Source organism: Nannospalax galili, unplaced genomic scaffold, assembly GCF_000622305.1.
Source record: "Nannospalax galili isolate Female #2095 unplaced genomic scaffold, S.galili_v1.0 scaffold189, whole genome shotgun sequence".
Taxonomy (NCBI): Eukaryota; Metazoa; Chordata; class Mammalia; order Rodentia; family Spalacidae; genus Nannospalax; species Nannospalax galili.
The window spans coordinates 928,137-950,503 of NW_008360331.1; the positions used below are offsets into that span (position 1 = coordinate 928,137).

Consider the following 22,367-nt stretch of genomic DNA (forward strand, 5'->3'; position numbering starts at 1 on the left):
TCTATCCAAAGGAATACTGACAATGGATTGCCGTAGATGAGGAACAGCTGATCCTCCTGGAACAGGGACCTCTGGCTGACTAGATTTACCAGAAGGGCAGATAGGGGGGAATGGATGGGGTTGCTGACAGCACAGTGGACAGTAGCAGGGATGGCAGAGTATGGAGGCTCTAGTGGGAGAGGAAGGCTGTCTATCTGATGAGTTTATATTCATGCTCAGAAGCCAAGGAACTCAGAAAGTAAGCGTCTGTGACCAGTAATAGTCTTATATATAGAGATTAGAAATGCATGTGAAAACGTCTCAATGTCAATTGCCTTAAAATGAATTTTTCTATATGAAACTGTGTATTTTAACAACGAAGTGGAGATCTTTTTTAAACTTTAAAAACTCATTTGATTTTTTGTCTTATAGAGTTTATGATGAGTAAAAGATTGTACAAGCATAATAATTCATCTGTAAACCTAGAAATGTACAGCCAATTTTGAAAGAGATGTACCCTAGCTCAGAAAAATGTTATTGAATAGGTTAATGCTGTTGTAATGAAATGCTTCTTCTAATAAACAAACAAAAAAATTGTTCTTTGTATTTTTCTAAGATTGACTAGCAACCATAGTAGTTTATAATAAGATAATGCATTTCTTTACCCCCGAAAAGTTATCCCAACTGATGTTCAACTCCTAGGGAAGACCTGTCTTTAGATGATAGAACATACCACGTGTTGCTGTTATTTGTTTCCCTGGCCACAGAGGAGTGACTAGATGTATTATTATCCACATTCCACTCTGTGACAGGTGTTCTGTCACACTGTCATTTAATCTTCACAATCAGAAGGCAAGCATCCTGCTCATCTTACAGATAAATAATGGAAGGTTCAGGAAGATGAGTCACTTGTGCAAGGTCACACACCAGTTAAAGGCAGAAGCCAAACTCACACCCTTGTCTGCTTGACTCCAACTCTGTGGAGCATCCAGTACCTCACACTGCCTCCTAAACAGCAAGAACAATGGAGAGAAGAGCAGCAAACCCGAGGGAGCCACGAGGATTTATGGACCTGTGTTGTCTTAACTGTTGCTAGCCCAGTAGAATGAGGGAACACTCCCCTGAAAGATACTTAACTGGAAGACCTGAGAAGACAGGGCATAAAACCAGCTCCCAAATATCTGCACATCAATTGGTCACATGCTTCCTCCAAACTTACTTGCTTAATAAAATAGTCATGAAAATTAGTATTTTATCTTTTCTTCTGAAAGTACAGCATTGGACTATGCATTGGTTTTAACAGTCATTCACTTTTCTAATTCTGTTTTCTCCCCAAACAGACTGAGTAGAGTTTTTGGCTCATATAAACAGTGGGAACCGAATACTCTGACCCAAATATAAAACACAAATTCAATCGATAAAAGACTAGTACTCCATAAAAAATAATTTACTACCACTGATTTTCTTACTAAAACATCTTAAGGGTTCAACTGTGCCTAATACGTAGAGATCTAGCACAGGACTCAAGGTTAGCTAGCTTGTCATCTTAGCAGACGCCCTACAATTTCTGTCACAGAGTATAATAAAATCTGTATTAAATGCAGTGCTATCTTAGCATTGATATTTTCCTTGAAAGAAGTAAAATTGTCCATAACCTGATGATAGTGTGGAGCTGAGATTTAAGATAACCCAAACACATCAAGATGAAAAATTACAACAATCTTTAATACCAGAAAGAGAAGTTCTGAGTAAGAAGCCGGCGAGGTGGCTCAGCAGGTAAAATCATTTGCTGTGCAAGCCTGATGACCTGAGTTCAATTCTTCCACAGTGGAAGGTCAACCAACTCCTAAAAGTAATCCTTTGGTCACCACACTCTCGCCATAGCACATGACCTCCCACACAATAATATATATATATATTGAGACAAGGTCTCCTTGTAGCCCTAGCAGACATGGAACTCACTATGCAGACCAGGTTGGTCTCCACTTCACAGAGATCTGCCTGCCTCTGCCTCCTGAGTGCTGGGATTAAAGTTGTGTGCCACCACGCTTGTCCCTTATACTTAAAAAAATATTAATGCTGAATGAGGAAATTGGCAATATTTTTTCTACAGATAGAGTAAACCCTTCTTCAACAGCTTAGCTGAAATAGCAACAGAAAAGAGGGAACATTTTTAAAAGATTTTTAAATTCTAGCTTTAGTAAATGGAAAACAATATTTTAAGAGAAGTTATAGTTGAGATACTTTTCTGATACTCTCAAAAATACTACATTGAATTAACAGAGTAATTGCCAAAACATCTCCTTTGAATCCATTAGCACATAAGAAATCTATTCATGTTTTGGCCAGAGCTTTTAAGACATGAAGACCTAAAAGGGAGCTTGAAGAATGAGAGACTGATATGTTGTTCCCTGCATGATACTTAATTTCCTTTAGTGATGTGTAATTACTCTAAATTATTAACAAACCCATTGTGTATATGTGGAAGGAACCCACCATTGGTTTGGCATATCCAGCTGACTTCAAGACTTAATTTCCAGGTTGGAAGGATGGTGTCAAAACTTGCCAAAGGACCCAGTGAATGTACACCATAGACAGCATTCAGATTTCTTTACCAAAATCAAATATGAAGGCTATTGATCACTTTGGTTTCTTCACTTACCTGTACAAACACAGTATTTGAAAATAGCCTAGAATGTGAAATTTGTGCTTAATTTTCAACAAGGCAGTTAAAATGTATGTATCTTTTTCTATTTAGATTCAGGCCATCAACCAAAACTTTATCAAAGAAAACCCAAATGCTCACATAAGATGACCCTAGGGAAAAATTAAGTAGCTACCATTTCATTGTGTTTTTGCTTCTCAATTTATAAAACAAGATGAAAAAATACTTACTGATAAAAACTCTAATTCCATTTATCAGAGTCTAAAACCACAAAACGTACTGGTGCTCTAATCATGTCTAAAAGCACATTTAAGCAATAATTGTTTCGTGTTTCTCTCCGTGGATTACGGGTGACTATCTAGTTTTCCTGGCACTGTTTGTTAAAGGGGCTGTCTTCTCCAACATGCGTTTTTGGTACCTTTGTTGAGAGTAAGTTGGCTGCAGCTGCATGGTTTATTTGTGGGTCCTTTGTTCTCTTGTTGATAGCCCAACCTGGGCTACATAGTGAAATCAAGGACAGTCTGGGCTATATAATGAGCCCTTGTCTCAAAATAACAACAACAATAATGATGGTCCATATGCATTTACTCCTTTTGCCACAATGACTCTAGCATATTCTGAAATGGAGACTCCATGATGCCTCAGGATTGCTGTGGCTGTTCAAGATCTTTTGTGCTCCCATAGGAATTTTAGGAATTGTTTTTACCATTTTTGCCTTAGGTATTTTGATGAGAACGGTAATGAATCCATAGCTTGCTTTTGGTACTATAAGCCATTTTAATAATATTACTTTTCCTTATCCAGGAACATGGGAAGCCTTTCCATCTTCTGGTGTCTTGTATAGTTTCTTTCCTCAGTATTTTACAACTTTTACTGTATGGTCCTTGGTTAGGTTCATTTCCAGGCGTTTGTATTGTTTCGGCTGTTATGAAGGCAGCTGTTTTCATTTCTTTCTCAGCAAGTTCAGTATGGGGACATAAGAAAGCCGGTAGCTATTGCATGTTGCTTTTCTCTTTTGATGCTTTGCTTCATTCACTTATCAGTTCTTAATCTTTTGCCAGCACCCACATGGCAGTCAACAACCCCTCTGTAACTCCAGTTACAGGACATCCGATGCCCTCTTCTGGCCTCTATGGGTTTGCACGCACATGGTACATTTACATATATGTAAGCAAAACACTCATATACATGATATAAAAATAGGGCTGGAGAGACAGTTCCGGGGTTAAGAGCACTTACTGTTCTTCCAGAGGACCTGGGTTCGAGTCCCAGCACCCACATGGCAGCTCTGGCTGTTTCACCCTCTTCGGGTCTCCATGGGTATGACACACATACCAATAAGCATACTGACAATCAAAGCACTTGTACAAATAAATTAAAAAAAAATTTTATTTTTATTCTTTTCCTTTTATTTTATGTGTATGAGTGTATTGCCTGCATGTATGTGAGTGCACCCGTGTTGTGCAATGCTGCGGAGGTCAGAAGAGAGGGCTTTGGATTCCCCTGGAACTGGAGTTAAGGACGGTTCATAGTCACCATGTGGATGCTGCAATCGAACCGGGTCCTTCTGTAAGAGCAGTCAGTGCTCTTAACTGCCGAGCCATTTCTCCAGCCCCACAAATAAATTTTTTAATCACTAAAAATAAAATAATTTAAAAAATTTTAAATTCCAGATATTGTATTCAATAGGAGTGATGAATACAGGTGTGATAGTAGATGTCCGTAATCCCAAAACTCAGGAGGCTGACACAAGAGGATCACTATGTAGCCATCCTGGGCTGCATAGTGAATTCAAGGACAGACTGGGCTACATAATGAGCCACTGTCTCAAAATAACAATAACACCAACAGCAATAATAATGGGAGATTCCTTTTTACTTTAAATGTAGGTACCCAGAGCTTTAAACTTACCTCTTGGGAGTACTTTTACTGGGGTAGTAAAGATATATCTCAATTGGTAGACTGCTTGCCTAGCACTCAAGAAGCCTAGAGTCGGATCCCAGCACCTCTAGGTGTGGCACACACCAGTGATCCCAGCACTCAGGAGCTAGAGGCAGGAGGATCAGAAGTCCAAGGTCATCCTCAGTTACATAAGGTATTTAACACCAGCCTGGGCTAGGACTCCATCTCAAAAATATGAATTATTTTTAAAAGTGCTTTTACTGGTGTTCAGGATGTGGCTCAGTTGACAGACTGTTTGCCTAGCATGCCTGATGGCCCTGAATTTGAGCCCCAGCACTACATAAAATGAGGCATGGTGGCACATGCCTATAATCCCAGCATTTGGGAGGTGGAGACAGAAGGGTCAGAAGTTTGAGGTCCCTCTTGGATATGCAGTAAGTTTGAGGACAGCTTAGGACTCGTTTTCAAACAAACAAAAGAAGGGGAAGGTCTTGCTGTGCAAATATGAAGACCTGAATTTAATACCTAGTGCTCAAAGGGAAAAAAAAAAACAAAAAACAGGCGCTGGTGGTACTCGTTTATAATCCCATTGCTGGAGAAGCAGAGAAAGGTACATGTCTGGGACTTCCTGGCCAGCCAGCCCAGCCTATCTGACAAGCTCCAGGCTATGTGAGAGACGCTCATCAACCTGAGAGCTGACATCCCGTTCTACATATGTGGAACACCTAAATTCACAGAAACACAAAGCAGAGTGGTGCTTGCTAGGTTGGGCTAATCTGAGGAGTTACTGCTTAGTGGCTGTGCAGCTTCAGGATGTGAAGAGACGAGAAAGATCTGGAGATGGATGGTGGTGATAGTTGCCCAGCAGTGTGCCACCAAACTGCACAAGTAAAATGATTAAGATGGTAAATTTTCTGTTATACATGTTGTGCCATTAAAAAACATATATGTAGTCATAGAGACATAACAATCCATTTCAAGTTCTCCTCCAGGTCACACATAATGTCTCTTAAAAATAGCCTAGAGCTGTCAAAATGGCTCAGCAGGTAAAGGTGCTTGCTACCAAGCCCAATGACCAGAATTCAATCCCCAGATTCCACATAGTGGAGAGAGAACAGGGAGGGGCTGATTCCTGCAAGTTGTCCTCTGACATCTACGTGTACTCTGTGGACATGTGAGCCTCACTCCCACATATATATACAAACAAAGTAAATAAATAAATAAATGTAATTTTTAAAATAATAAAATTAGCTTTAACACTTAAAGGATTCATTTTTGTCTATTTCCTGAGCATGTTCAACAGGTTCCTTTAAACAATAAAGAATTTCAACAACATCATTCTTTAAATCTGCATAATCTGTTGCTAAGGAGATATTAGAAATTATGAACAAGAAATAAATGGGCTTTACTGCATGGGTTACTGAGAAGTCAAAAAGAATTGGTGAGGCCTTTTCTTAAGAAATAAAGCACAGTAGACTGGTGAAATGGTTCAGCAGGTGAAAAGTGCTTGCTGCCAGGACTGAAAACCTGAGGTCAATTCACAGAACCATCATGGTAGAAGGAGAGCATTGACTCCGGTAAGTTGTCCTCTGACCTCTCTCAACATGTCTGATTATTTATTTCATCTGCTTTTGTTTTTTTAGTTAATTAATTTTATTTCATGTGTATGTATGTTTGTATGTTCTGCCTGCACGCATTAGTGCACCATGTGTGTTCAGTACCCTTGGAGGTCAGAAGAGGGTGTCAGATCCCCTGGAACTAGAGTTACAACCAGTTGTTAGCTGCCATGTGGGTGCTGGAAACTGAACCCAGGTCCTCTGCAAGAGCCTTCAGCCTATTTGCTTAGTGTCAGTAGGTTTCTGAATGTGAGAGAGCTGCAAAATACAGAAGGCAAATTGAATCACAAAAATCTTTCATTTTCATAGTAAAAGATAATTTTGTGGCAATTGCTTTAATGCCAATGGAGCACAAAGCACTGGGCAGCAGAACAGAATATAGAATGATGGCCAATGATATGGTGGACCCCAACATAGGCAATTATCCATACCCTCATCTGACCACACAAGCCTTTTCTTTTCTTTTTTTGGTCTTTTTGAGACAAGGTATCCCTATAGCCACAGCTGGCCTGGAACTCACTATGCAGACCAGGCTGGCCTCACTCTCACAGAGATCCACCTGCCTCTGCCTCCTGAGTGCTGGGATTAAAGGCTTATAACCACCAGGCCTAGCACAAAATCTCTTTTAAAAATTGTTTTATATTTTGTTTGTTTGTTTGTTGAGACAGGATCCCACTAAGTAGCCCTGGCTGGCCTGAAATTCACTGTGTAGACCATGCTGGCCTCAAATTCACAGAGACGAACTGCCTGTCTCTCTCTTTCTCCTGAATGCTGGAATTAAAGGTGTACACTACCATGTCTGGCCCTATTTATTTATTCTGTGTATGTATGTATCAGGCATGCCACTGCACTCATGTGGCGATCAAAGAACGTCTTGCAGGAGCTTGTTCCAGGAATCAAACTCAGGTCATTGGGCAGCAAGCCCCTGTACCTGCTGGGATCATTTTGCAGATGTCATAGAAGCCCTTTTAAAAAGTTATTCTTTGTGCCAGCCTGGTCTACATAATGAGTACCGGGCCAGCCAGAGCTACAAGTGAGTCTCTGTCTCAAACAAAGAGTTTCTAAATTGTGGTAAAATACATATAAACTTCATCATCATTGCCCATTTTAAGTGTGCTTTAGAGGAGTGTTGATTATGGTCACACTATTATGCACCCAGCCCCAGAACTCTTCTGCACAACTGAAAGTCTACAGGCTTTGTACCTTATCTCAAGACAAAAAAAAAAAAAAAAAAAAAAAAAAAACAGCTTAGGAGATCCCCACATAGTCCTTGTGTGTGTGTGTAACTTGGCTGACCTCATAGCTCAGGTCAGAACCATTGAAAAGCCTGAGAAATTGCAAACAATAAACTGGACTCAGTGTATGTGTTAGCTTTTGTTCACAGTGGTAAATCACCTAAGAAAAGCTAGAGGCAGAAGTATTTATTATCAACTCACAGCTTTCAAGAGCACCAAGGTCTCTTGGCCCCATTGCTAGAAGGCCTAAGGCAAAGCTCACGTGGCAGGAAACAAAGGGTAAGTTAACCATACTTATATAATGGAGGCGGAGAGGCAAGGGGGAGAGCACTACACCATTTAAAGACTCACCTCTAGTAGCTGCTTCCTCCAACTAAGCCCAGCTCTAAGAGCCCATTAATAAACTGATCACTGGTTTTTCAGTGAGCCAGTTACATCACCATCAGTTAGGGAGCAAGTCTTCAACCATAAGTCCTGTGTGTGTGTGTGTGTGTGTGTGTGTGTGTGTGTGTGTGCGCGTGTGCACGCGCGCATGTGCACATGCATGGACATGGAAGCCTGAGGAGACCATCCGGTGCCCTGTCCCACAGTCCACCTTATTCCCCTAAGGAAGAATCTCTCACAGAACCTGGAGGCCCAGAGACCCTCCTTCGTCCACCTGGAGTCACAGGCCGGGTGTGGGGTGTGGTAGATTTCTTATCCAAAGGATAACAATATCTATTGGGAAAAAAAATACCCCCCCCCCAAAGTTGAACTTTTATAGCTTTTGAGAAGCCTGATAGTTCAGGAACTTGCGGACTGGGGGCAGATGTCAGCTAGTGTTGAAAGTTCAGCTGTGTGACCAGCAAAGTAATGCTTCTGCTAGCCCACTGAAACCGGTGGCAGCGAGGCACTGCCGATTGGCCGTTACACAGAACTGTGCCACTGGCTGCCTTTCAAAACTGATGGCTACTGTTGACTGGCTAAGTTTTGGAAATTCTGGTCAATTTGCTGAATTCACTTGCGACTGGTGTGCAGAAGTTGCTGAGTGCTCATTTTCAAGCATGCCTTCTGTGCTGGAGTGACCCCGATTAATGGTGACTACTGCCTCGTGGCTTGGGACTGTGAAGAGCAGTCTATTTCAAATCCTCAGTCACGTCTTTTGATCTTCATCAGACCTGCAGGAGAGCAAATGCATGGAGCTGTGCTTTGCTGCTAGGGTTACACTGTAGTATTTTGGGCTTCAAACATATACAAATAAAAAAATAGATATTAGGCTGGGCGTTGTGACTAACGCCCTTAATCTCAGCACTCTGGAGGCAGAGTGATCCAAGTGCCAATTCCTATGGTGGAAAAATGCCCTACCTACTGATATTTTTCTAATTTAATGAACGAATGTGAATCCAGGACTTTTTTTAAGGGCCTGACAAGGTCAATAAAATGCATGGCTAGCAGCCCCATTTACAACTGGAAATTATTTCCCTTCAATAGGCCAGCTAAAACAACTCATGTTTACTGATGTGATAATTGTGATGTGTCAATTATGTCAATTTAGTTATAGCATGTGACATCCACTGTTCTATGTTTTGTTCATTATTCAATATGTCTTCTTCCGTTTTTGAAAATTTCTTTTGCTGTTCTAGATTTCTCTTTCTGATAGTTACCTTTGCATTAAGGCTATTTACAATATCTTTAACCCCTTTTCCTATGTATGCTTTTACTAAGTAACAGGTGTATGTGTGTTTGAGACAGGGCTCACACCTCATAGGTTGGCCTTAAACGCACTAGGTAACTGAGGAGGACCTTGAACTGATCCTCCCACCTCCACTTCTCTAGCTCTTGGACTACAGATGTGCCTCCACACTGGGTTTATGCAATGCTGGGGATTGAACCTGGGGTTTCATGCATGCTAGGCAAGCACTCTACCAACTGAACTACATCCTCACCCCTAAGCATTCACTTTAAATTATACCATTGAATTCCACATGTCTCTTGGAACCATCTTGGAATTGTGCTGATGGAACTGTCTTGTTGGAACTCTGTCCTCAAGTCAGGCTCTGCTCATAATTTTATTCAAAACGGTCTCTCCAGCTTCAATTGGAGAAGTACAAGTTTGGCTACAGCCCATTCTTAACATACCATCCTGTCTTTTCATCCCTAGTTCTAGAATATCTCGTTCACCCAAGGTCACACACTCATCCTTCCCAATCTCCACTGTATGCAGTGGAGATGGGTGGCTTGCTTTCAGCACTTTGATATGTTTATTCTGAAGCACACCCACATTCATTCATCCATTATCTTTTTGGGTAGAGTACCAAATTGAAGTTGCCAAGGAAACTTATCAGGTGCCCAGGTACAAGACACAAAAGCATGTGGTTTTGCTGGGATTAATAAAAAATTATTAGTTCAGATTACATCCATTTTATGTCATCCCTACAGGGAAGTATGCATGCACATGCACAGGTACAGGTGTGTGTTTGTGTGTCTGGGTGTGCATGTGTGCACATGTGCACACGTGTCCATGCTTGTTGAAGCTAGAAGAGGATGTTGGATCCCCTTAGAGCTGGAGTTATAGGTGTTTGTGGGACACCAGGCGTGTTATAATCGGTGCTGGGATCTGAACTCCAGGTCTCATGATTGTACAGCAAGTGCTCTTAACCACTGAGCCATCTCTCCAGCCTCTCTTTTTTTGTTTGTTTTTACAATTTTTGTTGGACTTGCTTTTTAATCTTTTTGCATAGGGTCCAAAATTATTTTCAATTAATTGCTCCAGGATAGATTTTCTGGAATATGAGGCAGGCCCTTTCACTGCGTATGCTTTGGTACTCCTTTGTTTTGATGTACTATGATTTTAAGTATTTGTTGCACCCCATCATTTTATTAACATATGCCATCATGCACGTTTGCTTCCTCACCTCTTTTTCTTTATAATTTTCATTCTCTTGGTTGTTTCCCTAATTATCTTCAGTGCCTAGTCTCACAAAGTGGTAGGTATAATAAAACAAGTAAATGATGGGAACTTCCAGCCACAGGGTTATTCAATGCCCATTGTCTGGCAGTCTATCTCCGAGTTTAGTACCATGCCAGGAGCTATTAAGGTACGTATGTTATGTAATTATACAGAACATAATTATCAGCTAGGAGCATGGCCTTGGTAGGACATTCCAAGGGGCTATATTGATTCTCCTTCTGGGTTTGTCATAAACTTTACATGGTGTCTTTTACCAGAGCACATGCTTCATGCTTCTAATACCACTGATGTCAAGAGACTGAATGGGCCAAGTGTCAGGGTTACTCACATGGTGGCCTGGATCTACTGCAGGGCCTTTTCCTGCCTTAAGTGCCTATCAAAGCTGGCAGCCTTCTCTGTCACCTAGCACATGTCAGGGGAGTGTCTCTAAGTATGCTACCTTTAACACCCAAAGGGGTCTTATGAAGCTGTACTTACTTCTTCATGGTAGAGATGTAAGACGTAATAATTTGTCTTTCAAATCAGACATACCTCAGACTACTGTACCTCCTAAACTTTTTACTAGTAAGTCTTTTAATTGTCAGAAGAATCTCTCTTTTGTGGGCACCTGTCATACCAAGATTTCCAACGTTTTCCTACTATTTACTCACTCAGTTTTACTCAGTAAGTACAGTGGGCAAACATGGTCTCTGGCCTATATGACAAAGAGTAGAAAAGTTATTGTAAATCTTCAACAAGATTATAGATCTCTTCATCCTTCCTGTGAATACAAATTCTGGTAAATTCCCCTTTAAGTACAGCATCTGCTATTTTATATGCATATTTATGAGTAATCTAATTTTCATCCAGTTTAAAATATGCTGATATTTATTATGTATTCTTCTATGAATTATTTGGAAAGATTTGGGGGAGGATGTTTTCAACTTCTAGAATTTGTTAATTTATTTCAAACAACTTTGAAAAAATATTTTATGTATTATTTTTATTTTATGTGTATGAGTGTATTGCCTGCATGTATGTGAGTGCACCCGTGTCGTGCAATGCTGCGGAGGTGAACTTTTAAATTGACTCCTAATAATAGGGACCTGTATTCTGAACACCAATATAAAAACTGATATTTGTCTTTAGGCTTAATAAATATTTCATTGATTTTTTAAAATAAATATTTAAGTAATGCTTGGAAAGAACATGTTTATGTTTTGAGGCAATGCATTTTGATCATATTTACCGCCCCCCAGTGCCTCTCCAACTGCTCTAGGATCCCCCCTACAAACACACACACACACACACACACACACACACACACACACACACACCTTGCTTATTCTTAATACAATTATTTTTCTTAATAACTTGATCTCAACTTCTTACCACGTGCTAATATCTGGTGAGAAAAGCGTGGGGCTGAAGGATAGGTCAGCAGTTAAGGGCACTGGCTGCTCTTGTAGAGGACCTAGGTTTGGTTCCCAGCACACACATGGTGGCTAACACCATCCTTAACAACAGTTTCAGAGGATCTGACACACTCTTCTGACCTCTGCAGGCAATACATGACACGGGTGCACTTACATGCATTCAGGCAAAACATTTTCAGACATAAAATTAAAAACTTTTTTAGAAAGCACTGTGATCGTTTTATCCTACAACTAAGTTTTCTGTATAAATTTTAAAATTATTCAACCAATTTTTAAATGCTCTTGTGATTACCTTGTGAATTTTATTGAAGTATATGTATTTAAGATTTATATTCTTATGCTTTTTTTTTTTTCTTTTGGTCTTTTTTAAGAAAGGGCTTCCCTATAGCCTCAGCTGGCCTGGAACTCACTGTAGACCAGGCTGGCCTCAAACTCACAGAGATCCATCTGCCTCTGCCTCCCAAGTGTTGGGACTAAAGGCATGAACCACCACACCCAGCCAAAAAAAAAAGACATATTCTTACAATAGTGTTGTTTTCGTGTGTTTAAATCTTAATCAGAGCAAGGTGTGCTGGTGCAGGCCTTTAATCCCAGCACTTGGGAGGCAGAGGCAGGCAGATCTCTATAACCTCAAGGCCAGACTGGTCTCCATAGAGAGTTCCAGGCCAGCTGGAGCTACAGGAAGATCCTGTCTCAAAAAAAATCTTATTTTGGCATTTTTATAATAGGTCCTGTACTTTTCCTAATTTTATAATAATAATAATAATAATAATAATAATAATAATAATTATTATTATTATTATTATTATTAGACGGGGTCTCACTGTGTATCTCTGGCTGACCTAGAACTTGCTCTGTAGTCTAGACTGGCCTCAAACTCATACAGATCCACCTGCCTCTGCGTCCTGAGTGCTGGGATTAAAAGTGTGCACCACCAGGCCTGGTTTAAATTTATTACTAATGCTACTGTGAATAAACTATTTTTCTCATTAACATTTCAAGGTGCTCAATGATAAATTTTGTAGTCATGGTTTCCAATCACCTCAACAAAATCCCTCGTTTTTAAAAAATTTTATTTTTATTTTATGTGTGTGTATTGCCTGCATGTATGTAAATGCACCCACCCTGTCATGCAATGCCTGAGGATGTTACGGACAGTTAACCGTCATGTGGGTGCTGGGATTTAAACCCAGGTCCTCGCAAGAGCAGCCAGTGCTCTTAACTATTGAGCCATCTCTCCAGCCCCTCTTCTGTTTCTCTTAATCACTGATTTTCTAGACATGAAATCATATCAAAGTTTGTTTTCCTGTATTTATATTGATCATTTCATTTTACTATCTTGATATTAACAATAGTCTTTAGTACAAAAACGGCAGTGGACATTCATGGCAGTTTCCAGGTGCTGACGTATTTCATGTAATAAAATATGAATATTGTAGAATTTTAATAAATGTTTTCAACAATTCCCACTTTATTCAACAATCTTCACTAGGAATAGCTATTGGTTCTTAACAGTAACACTCTCAACATCTATTGGTGTGACTCTATCTTCTGTTCTTTGTTAATATAATTGCTAATATATTAGCTGATAATGAAACACACTTGAATTCTCAAAATATGCTGCTCTTGCCAATGTTGTTTTTAATAGATTTTTAAATTTTCATCCATATACATAAATTAGATTGGCTTATTTTTGCTATTGTTGAGTGTTTTTGCTTGTATTTCTTGTGCAGTTTTCATGTTAATTCTATACTAGCTATATGAAATAAATTGTGGAATATTCTTTTTCAATTTGGGGGATAATCCAGAGTACAGGCCTATATTACCTGCCTTGAAGAGCTGAGATGAGGGCACCACAAGTGCTTAAAATTAAAAAAAAAAAATAATTTAAGTAGTGTTGATATAACTCTTGCAACTTTAATACTGTTGTTGTTTTTTTTGTCTTTTTGAGACAGGGTCTCCTGGTAGTCCCAGCTGGCCTGGAACTTGCTATGTAGACCAGGCTGGTCTTGAACTCAGACATCTCTGTCTCTGCCTCCCAAGTGCTGAGATTAAAGGTGTGCACCACCACACCTGGCCTAACCTTAATACTTTTAAAATGATGGACTTTTTTCGGTGCTGGGAGTTAAACTCAGTGCCCTGCATACCCTATGATAATGCTAAGCCAATCAAGCTACATACATCCCTGGTACCCTAAATTAAGGTTTTTAAAAGTCACATTCTATCCTCTGCTTTGTAATTGGTACACATTTTTTATTTCTTCTTTGGTCAGTTTTGGTCATACATGAGTTTTTTCCCTAGGAAATAACCATTTCCTCTAGATTTTCCAGTGTTTTGCTACAGTTAGAGAAGTGTGCATGGGGCTGGAAAGACTACTCAGTGGTTAAGAGCACTGACTGCTCTTGCAGAGGACCCGGGTTCAGTTCCCAGCATCTACATGGTGACTAACAACTATCCTTGACTCCAGATCCAGGGGATCTGATTCCCTCTTCTGATCTTCGTGGGCACTGCATGACACGGGTGCACTTACATACATGCAAGGCAGGCAATACACTCATACACATAAAAAACAATTTTTTTAAAAAAGAAAAGTGAGCATCTTTCTAAAATCACCTTATTTCTTGGGAGCATTCTATAGAGTTTGGTACTTGAGGTGAGGGGGTTTTTTGTTTTGTTTTTTGTCTTTTTTGGAGACAGGGTCTCCCTTTAGCCCCAATTGGCCTGGAACCCACTATGTAGATCAGGTTGGCTTGAACTCACAGACATCTGCCTGCCTCTGCCTCCTGAGTGCTGGAACCATGCCCAGCAAATCTGTGTTTCTTTAACTTGTTTAATGAATATGATTGTTTTGCACTATTAGCATGTGACAGTGCGACTGACTGGTAAATTACAGGGAATTTGAAATTCTACTGAATTGTTTTCATATTTTCATTTTCACTAGTATAAAGTTCATCTCTCCAATTATGCATTTTACTACCTTCTTCACCTTTTTTCTGCATTATTTTTGAAAATTAGTCTTGTAGTAGAGATAATGTTAACATCATTTGACCAGTTTTTGTTTTCTGGGGTATTTTTTGTTGTTTGGGGGAAGTTTCCTTTGTTTTTTTATTTTGTTTTTTGAGACAGGGCCTACATATAGCCCCAGATGGCCTGTAACTCACTATGTAGATCTGGCTGGCCTTGATCTCACAGAGATCTACCTACCTCTGCCTCCTGAGTGTTGGGACTAAAGGCGTGTAGCACCACACTCAGCTGAACAGTATTTTAAGAAAACAGTCACAAACATACTTTCTCACCATAATAGTTTAAAGCATTTTATTTGCTTATTTATTTACTTTATTTTATTTTAATGTGCATGAGTGTATTGCCTGCATATGCGTAAGTGCACCTGTGCCATGCAGGGCTGGTGAGAACAGAAGAGGGAGTCAGATTTCCCTGAATTGAAGTTACAAATGGTTGTTATCTGCCAAGTGGGTGCTGGGATTCAAACCAGGGTCTTCTGCAAGAACAGCAGTGCTCTTAACTGAGTCACCTCTCCAGCCCTTAAAGCATTTTTTTTTTTTAAAGCAATGAATTTGAGCATTTAAACTCCTGGGAAGTTAAGAGTGATGTCATCTTTAGCTGAAAGATAAAGTTATGCCATTCTGAATGTATTCTCAATGTCCTTACCAAGCTAACATATGATTGTATACTTGCTAATAATTCACATGCACTATCCAGTGTATATACTATGTTGAATGATCACTACACAATTTCCTTATTTCTACAAAAAACCAAAAGGTTGATTTGACGAACATAATAAAACTAGCTTCCAGTAAAAGTCCACCGCAACAAACTAAAGCATAGGTTCAGACGCAGCAGTTAAAAAGTAAAACAGCTACAGTTGTGTTCCGTAACCTAACCTGTGTGGGGAAAATGCACCAAGACAGAGAACTCATGTGGTTTTGAAACATGATTCTTAACCACCCCTGTAGTGATAAAACAGCTACAATTGTGTTCCGTAACCTAACCTGTGTGGGGAAAATGCACGACGACAGAGAACTCATGTGGTTTTGAAACATGATTCTTAACCACCCCTGTAGTGGAGGAAGCCATCTAACACAATTTACGTGACTTAAATTCCTCTTCTTTACTTAGCTTCTGCCATATTTTAAGAAATTAAATTACCCATCAAGTTAGTCATTAAGTTTGAAAATATTTTAACTGAATGCAAAACTTCCTGTGATAAAGCCTCCACATATCAAAGTTAAAATACATGCTGCATAAATTTTCCATATGGATATACCATGTTAAATTTTAACTAAAGTGGCCACAGGTATCAATGACTATAACATGAATCCTACCTTCTCAAACATCACACACTACTTGGTTCGAATTTATCACTAAACATCACTTGCATAATTTGATCATGGTGATGCACTCAGTGACTATGGCACGCCAGGGCCCTCTGTTAAATCTCAGTTAAATCCTTAAATTTTTAATTTCAATATACTTTTTGGTCATTGTTCCTTCTGTCAGCTGTCGTATTTTATCATTTTCCTACCCCTAGCAGAATATTCTTGGTACTGGTGATTTGTCAGGAGTAGAAATCAGATAACCAAATTTAATAGGCTCTGCTATAAAAGAAAAATGAGGCCGGGCATGGTGGGCATGCCCGTAGTCCCAGCACTTGGGAGGCAAAGGCAGGTGGATCAGGTGGATCTTTGTGAGTTCAAGGCCAGCCTGGTCTACATAGTGAGTTCCAAGATAGCTGGGGCTACAGAGAGACCCTGTCTCAAAAAGACGAAAAAAAAAAAAAAAGGAAAATGAGTAGACTGAAGATGGGGAGGTCAGGTACTCACTTTGGAATAGCATGAACATCAGTAACACATTTTCAGCCTTCTCATGTTGGTGAGACAGCCCTGAATGAATCTAAATGAGTGGAATGAAATTAGTCAATTAGTTTGGTTAGGTATTAATATATCCACCTTTTTTTTTTTTTTTTAAAAAAAAAGAATCCTACTGACAGTGAAGTTTTAAAATTGTTTAGTAATACAGTCTGACAGTCTGACAGCATATTTCTAATCAAAGACTATGGGGAAAAATTATACAGATCAGCAGCTAGCTTAATTGGCTTCCCATAAACTTATTAACAAATTAGGTTACAAAATACAAAAGCATGTCAATGAATCATCATGAGGCACCAAACTGAAAGCTGAGTTGCAATGTGCTTGTTACAAGCAACTTAATTATCCACACATATGAGTCATTAGTACCTCAAGCCTGCTAACACTCTTAGATACCTGATATTTTGCAAGGGTGGTGATTTGCTGAGTAAGGTGTGAGTAGCTATAGTAAGCAGGAGAGGTAACCCTCTAACAGTCATGAGTAACAACAGGGCTGTTTCTCAAAGGCTCTAGAATCCTCAGACATTTTAAGAGCTAAATGGTATTAATTCACATGTGTTTGGTTATTTAATGCCTATATTTTAAGGAGCACATGACAGAATTCTGTAAATTTACAGATGGCAACTGATGCTATGTAAAAGTGTTATTTAAATGCAGCTTGCTATTAGACTTAGGTTTCTGGAAAATGTGTACAGCTGGTAAAATAACTACTCTTTAATATGTTTTAATAGTGGAAAATGTGGAGGGTAAAAACCATTTTATCTTTAGAGTACTATAAATTTCAATTTCAATTGAAGGTAATTGAAAGGTATTTCAATTACCTTTAAATTTTTAAAAATTTATTTTATGTGTTTTGCCTGCATGTATGTAAGTACACTATGTGTATGATCCCTGAGGAGGCGAGAAAAGGGTATTGGATCCCCTGAAAATGGTGTTATGGTCAGTTGTTATTTGCCATGTGGGTACTGGGAATTGAACCTCGGTCCTCTGCAAGAGCAGCCAATGCTCTTAACCACTGATCTCTCCAGTGCCCTAAACTGATCTTTTGAATAAACTTTCACTTTTCTAAGTGAAATTAGAAGTTTATCACTTCATTTTAGACTCTACAGTTTCAATAAATTTACCTTCTATAATTTTAATAAATTACCTGAAGTATGGAAACAACTAGAACATGTTTAAAAACATATTGTGACTTGCAGTAAATGGTTTTACAGAAACAAAAACTACAGATAAGGGTGTCCAAACTTTTGGTGAGGATTTATTTCCAAAGTCTTGTGACCAACTATGAAAAATAACTTGTTAATCTGACAGTGAAGCCACTTAATTGGATTGAATGAAAGGCCTCCGAAAAAATACCCAGAGCCAAAGAGGTAAGAGGTGCTATATTTCTCCCCCACCAACAAGTAGGAAGAAGAATTAACAATTTGTAAAACTTCCCCAGACCCAGACACTTCTAGAATCTTGCTGTTGGAGCTGAGAAAGGAAAAATCACACAGTAGAACTCATTGACATGTAACAAATTTAAAGTCCTAGTAACACACTTAGTGCAATGCTGGTATACATAAATGCTCAGTTATTCTTTATTACTAGTAAGACTAAGTGTCTGCCTCCTGTACCTTCATGTAAAAAGAAAACAGGGGCTTAGGAGATGGCTCAGTCAGTAAGATGCTTGCCACACAAGCATGAGGACCCGAGTTCAGAGCCCCAGCACCACACTGCAAGCTCAGAGCTGGGGAGGCTGAGACAGGAGGATCCCAGGCTCACTTGGCCAGTGTAGCACAGTCGATGAGCTCCAGATTCGGAGAGTAACTGAGGAAGACACCCCACATCAAGTTCGAGCTTCCACACTCACCCACACACAGAGATAAATAAAGCATAATGAACCGAGTAGATTCTACCTTTAATAGACTTAAGGATAGCTATTACATGAGATTTTAACACAGAATAAAACTAAAATTCCTAATTATAAGCTAAAAATTACAAATGTTTCAAAATTTCTCTAGTAAACTTTTGAAATTTTTCTTGACTTTTGTTTCAATGGTTTACACTACTAAGAACAACACAAGGTGTGACTGAGTGGTAAAAAGCTCTTGCCTAACATGTTTGAGGCCCTCAATTCTGCCCACAGTACCACAAAAACAAACATATAAAAAAAAAAGTACCTTCGGCTTGAATAAAATTATGTCCCCTTAGGAAAAAAGGCCTCTGGGGGTGCTGGAGAGATGGCTTAGTGGTTAAGAGCACCGGCTGTTCTTGCAGAGGACCCAGATTTGGCTCCAAGCACCCACATAGAAGCTAAAAACCATTTGTAACTCCAGTTTCAGGGGATCTGATGCCCTCTTCTTTAATACACTTATACACATGCAAGAAAACATATATACACATAATTTTTTTTTCATCGTTTTGAGTCAGGGTCTCCCTGTAGCCCCAGCTGTTCTGGAACTCACTATGTAGACCAGGCTGGCCTTAAACTCAATTCACAAGGATTCACCTGCCTCTAGCTCCCAAGCGCTGGAATTAAAGGCATGAGCCACCATGCCTGGCCTTAAATAAATCTTTTCTAAATTCATCTATTTGTTGTAACAATATTCATACTTCATAATATGCAAATTAATATGACTTTAAAATGTGTTAGTGTGATTAAATTCATGTGTTAACTTGTAATCATCTTTCTTTTCCAGCTTTTAGCCTTGGCTTGTCATCACTAGTCTTTCTGAAGCAGCTAGGTATGCTAGCTAAAGAAAGAGAACTGGCTGTGTGTGGTGGTGCACACCTTTTAGCCCACTTCTTGGGAGACAGAAGCAGATGGAGCTCTGTGAGTTCAGTCAGCCTGGTCTACACAGCAATTTCTAGGCCTACCAGGGCCAAACAGTGAGATATATTAAAAGAAAACAAGAGAACAGAACATATTACATATGTGGTGCCAAGCTTACTGTATGCTCATTAAATAAATAAGGAACCCTAGAGACTACCCATCCAACCGAGTCTACTTGAAAACTTTGTCTCCCCAAATGTGATTGTCTGGCCTTTTCCCTGCTCTTGGAGGTCACATGGCTTTATGGCAGAACTCAGGTACTTAACTGAATTCTACCCTTCATAGTGGATTACTTCTCTTATCAGCCAGAAAACAAAAATGAGAGGTTTCAAGCAAAATTTGTCAACACTATTTATGTGGTTCATGTCCTTGCACAGCTGCTTTCTAATCCATTTCTATTTAGGCTTCCTGCAATTCCCATTCCAGCCTATCTTTATTTTTGACAGTCCTTCAGCGGTCTCATCATATAGGTCTACAAAGCTTAATTGTGTTTTGACAATTTTATTCAAATTCCTGATTTAAAAAATTTTAAACTATACACATGGTCTTGAGAAAAAGGTGACTCGGTAGAGAAGTGGAAAGTAAAAATAACCCTTCTTTTCTGAGTCACTGTCTTTAGCACTACTACAGACTCATGATTATGTTGCTCTAAGTCCTTGCAGTCTTTTGAGTGTCACAGTCAGTATGTACATATGTTTTTTCCTGTATTTGTGAAGTAAAAAATATTTAATAAAAGCCGGGTATGGTAGCACATGCCTTTCTCCCAGCACTCTGGAGGTAGAGGCAAGATGATCTCTGTGAGATAGAGGCCAGCCTGATCTACATACTGAGTTCTAGGTAGGCTGGGGCTAGGAGAGACCCTGTCAAAAAAACAAAAAACAAAAACACCAAACCAACGAAACAAAAACAAAAGATATTTAATAAGAGTTCTTAGTTCTAACAAAAGAAAAAAGGCCAGGTGTGGTAGCTCACACCTTTAATCGATTACTAGCACTGGGGAGGCAAAGGCAGGAGGGTCTCTATGAGATGGAGGCCACTGTGGTCTACATAGAGAGTTCCAGGCCAGCTGGGGCTACAGGGAGACCCTGCCTCAAAAAGACAAAACCAGTAATAATAATAATAATAATAATAATAATAATAATAATAATAATAATAATAATAATTTTCTCTCAATATGTAGATTCAATTCATTAGATTATAATAGTGACTTAGTATCCTGTTGTCCTAGCTCTTTATGATTATTATAAAAAAAAAATACAAAACCTAATTTTGATTACCAAACTATCATTTTAGTGTGTATTCAGATATATTTTCTAATTCACCTTCAAACTGTCACATGAAAGTTTAGTTGAGTGTTCTTGGCATTTCAGTGTGTGCGCGCACACAGAGCATGCCTTTTATAAAATAATAAATCTTTTAAAATGCAAGAAACTGTTCCTCATTGGAACTTTTTATAACCAGTTTACTTCTTTTCTGAAACTGGGATAGAACTGTGTTCCATAGGCAAAAGGTGGTAAAACAGAGGAGCAAAACAGAAACAATAGGAAAATATACTTAGCAGTATAAGGGAGGATTTTTAAAGAATGCATTCTGTTGAAATATTAAAAAAAAAAATTTTGGACCCACTGCCAAAATTTAAATTCCCTATTAATCAAAATAAGAAGTAATGATTTTATTGTTGAAAGAAACATCAATTCTTGAAGTCACAATGAAACATGACAAAGCATCAAATATAAGCAGTAGTGTAGCAGGAAAATAACTGGCAGAAATAATTATTCAACCAGGTTGGTAATCAGAACTACCATCAAAGATTTTCTATGCACAACGAGTGAGAAGATGTCACTGCAAGGTTTTAGGGCACACAGTGGAGCCAAGGCCACTGTTACACTTCTTTCTTCTTCAGTATAAGTGGACCCACGTTATCTCCTGTCAATTCATTGTGTTTATTATGGGACCCATCACAGGCAGGAAACTAAAAGAAAAAAGAATTACAAATGTTATTTTTTTAACCTGGATTCCTTAAGTAGAAACAGCTGTACAACACTCATAAAGGAAGCATATCCCTTACTAAAAACACCAAAAAACTTCATCAGACAGCTTTCCTGACTAACAGACACATTAAACACCCAATCAGACTCAAGTATACTGTAGCAAATAAAACAATCTCAATAATTCATTATTTTGTTTAATCTTAAATAAAGGTCTTTGGCTGATTCTATCTGAGTGACTTTAAGTTTAAAAAGGAATAAAATAAGTTTTCAGTTTCTATAGAACTCTAAATTTGAGCTAACTTCTCATTTAAATTTAAACTGAAATGTATCAAGTAAATTTTGCAATGTTTTCTTATAAAAGTTGTTCACAGTATAAAGTTTTTGAAAAATATTAAAGATATACTACCTATAATTTCACCGTATGTGTAATTGGATCTTACCGTCTTAGAACGCCAACACCTACAATAAGCTGCTTTGGTGAGACATAGGTCCTCAATGTTTATTTCATTCACCACTTTGGGATTTTCCTTTTGTATTTTAAGGTTGATCAAACTATCCTTCTGTTGTTTTTTCTTCTGGAGGAATGGACGAACTGCAAGGTAGCCAAGAAGAGCAAGTACCCCAAGGAATGGCAATAACCGAAACCATTCTGAAACTAAACACATACATATTTGTAAGACTCTGTAGCGCTTTTGTAAAAGGAACACAAATAAGAATGGTTTTAGCCTCGAGTTTAGCTTTATCTGCTACTTCTCACAGTCTATCTTACCTGTAAACTGAAAAACTCATAGAACAGACCCAGAACTACTAGGATTACCTTATTTTATTTATGGGCAACTAGAGACTTGTAAAACTGAAAATTTCTATCTAAAATATTCCATCACATTATACCTGTTAAGTATATTTGTGCTCA

The 22,367-nt window shown here is 38.8% G+C and overlaps 1 protein-coding gene across 2 annotated transcripts in view; it reads right to left on the minus strand.

Moving 5' to 3' along the window:
- The window catches only part of Cisd2 (CDGSH iron sulfur domain 2), a 64,914-nt gene that overhangs the window by 22,481 nt on the left and 20,066 nt on the right, over positions 1-22,367 (minus strand). Inside the window, exons 2-3 of one of the 2 annotated variants that reach the window (XM_008826154.3) lie at positions 21,895-22,109; positions 21,052-21,435 (exon numbers count right to left, since the gene is read on the minus strand). The exons of the other annotated variant lie outside the window; for it this stretch is intronic. Of the exons in view, the coding sequence (XP_008824376.1) occupies positions 21,346-21,435; positions 21,895-22,109 (305 nt within the window). The 3' untranslated portion in view covers positions 21,052-21,345. Of the gene's footprint in view, positions 1-21,051; positions 21,436-21,894; positions 22,110-22,367 lie in introns of those variants that run through there. 2 annotated transcript variants of the gene reach the window in all.